The sequence below is a fragment of the Condylura cristata genome, unplaced genomic scaffold (genome assembly GCF_000260355.1).
Source record: "Condylura cristata isolate star-nosed mole 26May11 unplaced genomic scaffold, ConCri1.0 scaffold00062, whole genome shotgun sequence".
Classification (NCBI taxonomy): Eukaryota; Metazoa; Chordata; class Mammalia; order Eulipotyphla; family Talpidae; genus Condylura; species Condylura cristata.
Genome location: NW_004567163.1, coordinates 647,359 through 653,314, shown reverse-complemented (window position 1 = coordinate 653,314; position 5,956 = coordinate 647,359). Strand labels below are relative to the sequence as shown.

The 5,956-nt window shown below is 69.3% G+C and overlaps 2 protein-coding genes across 2 annotated transcripts in view; one reads left to right on the top strand and one right to left on the bottom strand.

Annotated features, from left to right (window-relative positions):
* The window catches only part of LOC101637423, a 14,777-nt gene extending 13,273 nt beyond the window's left edge, over positions 1-1,504 (bottom strand). Inside the window, exons 1-3 of the mRNA XM_012734633.1 lie at positions 1,324-1,504; positions 649-730; positions 9-536 (exon numbers count right to left, since the gene is read on the bottom strand). Of these exons, the coding sequence (XP_012590087.1) occupies positions 9-536; positions 649-730; positions 1,324-1,418 (705 nt within the window). The 5' untranslated portion in view covers positions 1,419-1,504. The remainder of the gene's footprint in view (positions 1-8; positions 537-648; positions 731-1,323) is intronic.
* Positions 1,505-1,583: 79 nt separating this feature from the next.
* Positions 1,584-3,607, top strand: LOC105854587 (adenomatous polyposis coli protein 2-like). The gene has a single exon (XM_012734632.1). The coding sequence runs from the start codon at positions 2,756-2,758 to the stop codon at positions 3,605-3,607; it is 852 nt and encodes a 283-aa protein (XP_012590086.1). The 5' UTR covers positions 1,584-2,755.
* Positions 3,608-5,956: the final 2,349 nt, after the last annotated feature.

The following is a 5,956-nucleotide window of genomic DNA, read 5'->3' as shown; positions in this document are numbered from 1 at the left end:
CGTCTGGCCACGACGGCTGCCCGGCCGCGGGGGAGCACTCGGCCTGCAGCGACAGGCCCGTGGCCACCCGCAGCCATGGACCCAGGTGCGAGAACGCCGGCGTCACGTGCCCTCCCCGCACGGACGACTGGACAGACCCGTCCTGCTGAGCAGCTCCAGGGCGCCTCGGCAACGGCGAGTCGGGGCTCCCTGTGGCCGCGGACGGTCTCAGGCTGCTGTGGCCTGAGGTCCATCCCCGGCCAGGGAGTGGCCCACACGCAGGCCCCTCCCGTCACCCGCTGCTCCCCGGCGTCTCTGGGGAGTGCGCTCCCTCGCACCTCTGGCCCGGGCCCCGGCTGCAGGGCGGGGCCTGGGGCGCCTACCTCGGGGGCGAGGACGAAGGTCTGCATGAACCTGCGCAGGGCCTGGTTGTTGTTGGACAGCAGCCCCATCACCTGCACCACCACGCCGTCGTTGAGCGTGGCGTGGGCGTCCACGTGGCGGATCTTGGTGTGGCAGTTGGTGAAGTTCTGCGACATCACCTTCCGGTGGATCTCCTGGGGGCGAGGACGGGCGGCGCCTTGGGGTGTGCGCACCCGGCCCAGGGGCCCTGCCGCACCTGCCCGCTCCAGGTCACGGCCCCACCCCCAGCCCGGGGCCCGCACCCACCTTCTGCCCGTAGACCGCGTCGGCCGGCTTGCCGTTGGAGTCCAGCCCCCCGTGGACGTAGGAGGAGTTCTTCCCGTAGAACCTGCAGTCAGACCGCGGCCGTCACCGCCAGGCCCCGAGCTGGGCACCGTCCCCCGGCCGGGCCAGGCCGGGGAAGGGCTTCCTCCCTCTCCACCACCGCTTCGCACCGGCCAGCTTCGGCTGACGAGCCACTCGGCTCCGGGTCTCGGGGTGGGAAAGGAACACCCCGTGTTCGTGTCGGGAGCCAGATGATTCCTGCCGTCACTGGGGAACACGGGCGGCCGAGCCCAGCGGCCTCTCGGGCGGGACAGCACGGTGGTGTTCGGGAGACTCTGTAAGCCTCGCCCGGGTGCCTGGAGCTTGAGGCTGGAGCCCCGAGGCGCCCACACCGCGGCCTGGCAAAGGCTGCCCGGCAACAGCTGCCATGGTCACTGCTGAGCCGGGCCCGGGGGCCGCTTCCATCCCCTTGTCCTGTCCAAACGCCAAAGCCCACGACACTGCCGGACAGCACTGGATGCTGGACCCTGCCGCTACCAGCGTGTGGCCTCCAGCGCTCGAGCTGGCCAGGGCCGCCAATAGCCACCGGCCGGCAGGGCCGCCTCCAGAAGAGGCCGAGCGGCGCCCGCCCTCGGCCGCACCCGCGCCCCGGCCCACCTGTGCAGCATGTCGGGGGCCTGGTTCAGCAGCGTGTAGTACTGCCTCACGAACTCCCGCCCGACCAGCAGGGGGCTCGGCTTCTCCATCACCATTGCTTTGGTCGATTCAACCTGGGGAGCGAGGTCAGCGAAGGTCAACCCCAAAGGCTGGTCCGGGGGGGCAGCGGCGAGCCAGCCGGCCCCCTCGGCTCAGCCCCCCAGAGCAGCACCAGAGAGCCCGGCTCCTCGGGGCGTGGACGGGCACTGCCCAGGCGGTGGGCTCAGGGCTCACACATCGGGTCTGCGGGGATCAGATGACGTCGGGGTGCAAACAGTGAACCCCCAGAGCCAAGGGCATTTTCGTCAGCCGAGGCCAGCTCGGCCGCGGCCCGCCCCAGAGCAGCCGGGGACACCCACCCCTCCAGAGGTTCTGCCGCGCGTGCAGCAGAAGCCAGTCACTGCAAACGCGCCCTGCTCGCCCAGAGGCGAAGGCCACGACGTCGCTGTGCCAATGCGCGGCGGCCGGCCTGAGGACGAGTGAGGGCCGCACGCGGGTCCTCTGGCGGGAGCTGGGCGCTCCGCTTCCCTGCGCTGTGCAACCGGAGGCCGGCCGCCGCAGCACAGCACACACGCCCCGGGGGGTGGGGGTGACCTGGCCCCTGGGAGGGACACTGTCCCGGGCCCGGCGGGCGCACACACTGGGCCTCAGCACGTCCGAGTGTCCAGGCAGGTGGCCCGGGTTTGCCACTGAAGTTGCCGACTTCAGAAACCAGCCACGCGACGCCGCGGCCGAAGTCCCAGGCGGCAGTGAGGTCCCGCTGGTCCCAGAGTGGCCCGGGGGTGCCCCCAGGCCCCCGGAAGGGGGCGCTTAAGTAACTTTGATGTGACAGGTAAACTCAGCAGAAACAGCAGCGGTGGTCACAGCCTTCCCGTCAGTTTTACACCAATGAAACCGAAAACCTGCTTCGCGCGGCCTATGACCAGCAGTGTCCAGTGAGAAGGCCCAGGCTGTGTCAGCGCGCGGGAGGGCGGGCGCAGACTCCCAGGCAGCCAGGCGCCCAGCGCTGTCCGCCCCACCTCAGCGCCGGGTTCTCAAGAGCAGTCGCCGCTCCTCACGGGACTTCTGAGCCCCAAAGGGAAAGGCCGTGCACACCAGGGCCGCTCCCCAGACACCCCGAGGCGCGCCCCGAAGGCGTCCGGGACACAGGAGCCGACTGGGCAGCACAGAGCCGCCTGCCTGCACGGCCTGGGAGGCGAGGGCCCTCCGGGAAGGTGCTCGCAGCACGCGGCGGGAGCGCAGGGCGGGGAGCTCAGAGCCGCGGGCAGCCCAAGTCTCCTCGGGAAAGCGGGCTCCCGGCGTGGGGACCTGCTTCACCCCCTCTGCCCCCGAGAGCCCCGCCGCGGTGCTCTGAGCAAGCTTGCCAACGGGACAGAGGTGCGGCTGCCCGGCGATGGGGCCCCCAGAGGGCCGCGGAAGCCCAGAGCGCCGCAGGCCAAGCGAGGGGCCGCGGGATGCCCCCTCCGTGCGGGAAGCGGCCACCGTCCAGCAGCAAGTGCGCCTCCCGGACGGGCCTCTGCGCCGCGCTCAGATCTCCGGGAACCCCGAGTCAGGGTGCTGGCCACCCCCAGGCGTGCCTGCGGGTCGCCGGGGACGGAGTGTGGCTGTGAAACCCGGCTGCTGGGGGGACGGCGCTGGCGGGCAGCACCGCCTGGCGCCCCGCCCCCTGTGGACGCGGAGACACTCAAGTGGCTCCAGCTGGACAGGCTGCCGCGCTGACTGGCAGCCCCCAAAGGCGGACCCCGCAACCCCCAGCCGCACCCAGGTCCGGAGGGCCGCAGGCCACAAGCACACGCCGCGAGCCACAGCCCCCGGCACCCGGCCAGGAGACCCAAGCGCCACGTCCTGGAGGACCCCCAACACTGGCAAGGAGGCAGGCGGGAGCGGCCGAGGGCCGGGGAGGCCGTCGCCTGGAAACCAGGCCCGTGCCGCCTTTGGCCCCCAGAAGGCGCAGCCAGCCACCGAGGCCAACCTGCCCGTGGGTGCCGGCCACGGCCTACACGCAACGTCCATGGGCGAGACAATGGCCAGACCGTCCTGGGCGAGGCCCCTGAATGTCTTCAGAGCCCCGGCACACAGAGCCCCCCCACCTGGGATACGGGGGCTTCCTTTTCAGGGAGTCCCGGCTTTGAGAGGTCGGAAACAGGCGACAGGACTCGCAGTGGCCAGCGCACACGGACGGGGCTGTGGGGCGACAACACGCGGGGCCGGCCGAGGACACTTGGGACACGCCATGCCTGGCTGAGCCACTTCCGACGCCCAGGCGGGCCGGGCTGGGAGCGCGAGGAGGCACCTGGCCTCTTGCATGCATGGAGGCACCGTCTGTGCCGTGACCTGGGGCCCCCACCGCTGGCTGGCGAAGGGACAGGCGTGGGCTCAAGCCTGGACGGCAACGTGGGGCACGGAGGGCCCCACCAGAGGCCACTGCCGCTGCTCCTCAGGCAAAGCACCGGGGCCTCCTGGGACCCCCACAGGTTGCTCATGGCTGAAACCAGACCCCCACCCCAGGAGCCCCCTGGCCCAAACACGACCCAAAGAGAAGCCCACAGTCCTCCAGCCCCCCCAGGGGGCACGGTCACCCTGCAGCCCTCCAGACGGATCCTTTCCCGCGGCCAGTCTGGCCCTGACAGCAACAGGCCCGTTTTCCATCATGGCAAGACGGGATGGCGGGGGGCTGCGTGTGAGGTCAGGCGAGGTTGGGGGGGGGGCATGACGGGAGCCGGCGGCCCTGGGCCCTGCAGACCGTGGACACATCTAGCAGACGGGACCCAAGTTCTATCTTGCGCTCCACAACAGGGAGAGGGCCCTCACACCCCGCTCCTGGGGGTCCCGCTTGCTGCCCCCCCCCAAGTCTCACTAGATGGCAGGTAAGCTCACGCGACAAAACATGAAAACCAACGGGGCAGAGACTTCCTCTCTCGCCCACGCGCTGCCACCGGGACCTTACAGAGAGGTGTCCACCCCCAAACACTTTGACAGCTTTCCTGCAGATGCACCAACGCTGACCCTCCTCTCTGGAAAGCGGAGCTCAGCTGACCCCACCCCTGGACTGCGAGCTGGACTTGCGGCCAGGTTCTCGCGGAGAGAAGACACCGACCTGGCTGGCGCCGCCTGACAAGGGCCCCAGGCCAAGTGGACACACCGCGCCCGGTGCACTGAGAAAGCTCGTCACCCCTCTGGCTGTCTCCCCAAAGCCGAAACCACTCATACCACCGGGTGCGGCCAGAGCGAGCGCCAGGTGCTCAAGGTCACCAGGACAGCTGTGGCGGCGCGGAGGCCGGCCAGGACGCAGCAGGCCTGAAGCGAGGGCGCTCAGGCCGGGTCTGGCCAGAGGCAGGCGGCTGCAGGAGCCCAGGAAGCCAGACAGGCCGTCGCTGGTGAAGCGCCTCTCCCAGCGTCGGCGTCCTAGTCCTGTCAAGGGACCGTGCCCACGTCACCAGTGACAGTCACAGACCCCAGGAGGAAACCCGGGAAGTGGCTGTTAAGACATCTGACATGCTGGCGGGATCCTAAAGACAATGTTTCCGAAAGGGAAAACTGTTAGCCCGAAGCTGGAAAATGTAGCAACTCACCTGCTCTCTGGGCGGCCCCGCCCCCGCCACACTCCGCCAGTCTGGCCTTACTGGAGGCGGATCCGCGTTCCCCTAAACTCAGCTTAGGGTCACAGCTCACACTGTCCTCACCTGACCCCCCCGAGACGTCCCCCGGAGCACATCCGCACAGGTGGTGACCCAGGAGACCCTCGCAGCCAGCCCAGAGTCCGGCAGCCTGGGCAGAGGGGTCCACGCACAGGCCCAGCCCTGCAGGCGAGCGGGCTCAGCCCGCCGCCGGCATCCCCTCTGGCCCACCCCTGGGCAGGTGAGTGGCACCCAGGCCACGGGCAGTCACGAGGCCGGCGCAGTCTTCGTGGGGTGGCGCTCCCACTCACACTCACCCCTCTCAGCCAAACCCGGGGTGCACGCCATGAACAGAAACCTAATTACTGGAGCTGTGGAGCAGACAAGCTCAGGATGATAGCCCCCCAGGGCGCGGCTAACGCCCCGGTCCCCCGCCCAGTGGGGGCAGGCAGCTCCTCCCCCCGGCTACTCTGACAACTACCCCCTTTCGCTGGGCCAGTAAACTGTCCCGGCAGCTGGCCCGGGAGCATGGAACGCACAATTCTGACAACTTTGAACACCCAACTGAGAAACACTGCAAAAACAAGTGAGTAGTTTTACTAAAGCGATAAAAAGAAAAGGAAACCGCTGGCTTAGGCCAAATTTAGGTTTAGATCCAGCTTTATTTACACGTTGCTACACCCACCCCAACTCCCCGCAGGTCAGGACTCCGCCAAGGCTTACCGCCACCCTCGGCCTTTGCTTTCTCCAAGGCGCTAAATCGAAACAAAAGCGCACGAACAGGCCCGCTGACCCGCAGGCCACCGCCTTCCGGCGCCCCGGGGCAGCCCCCCAGGGATCAGCAGAGTGGACGGACAAAGGCTGCCACTGGGCTCCAGCTCAGGGGCCGGGGGCTCAGGGACCGCCCGAGTGACCTGGAAGTGGCCGGGGCAGGGACGCGGGGACTCGCTGCCGCGGCCCGCACGTGAGCGCGGCCC

Bases quoted from the DNA above. Each gene is read 5' to 3' on its own strand.
- LOC105854587 (XM_012734632.1), top strand. From the start codon at position 2,756: ATGGGGCCCCCAGAGGGCCGCGGAAGCCCAGAGCGCCGCAGGCCAAGC.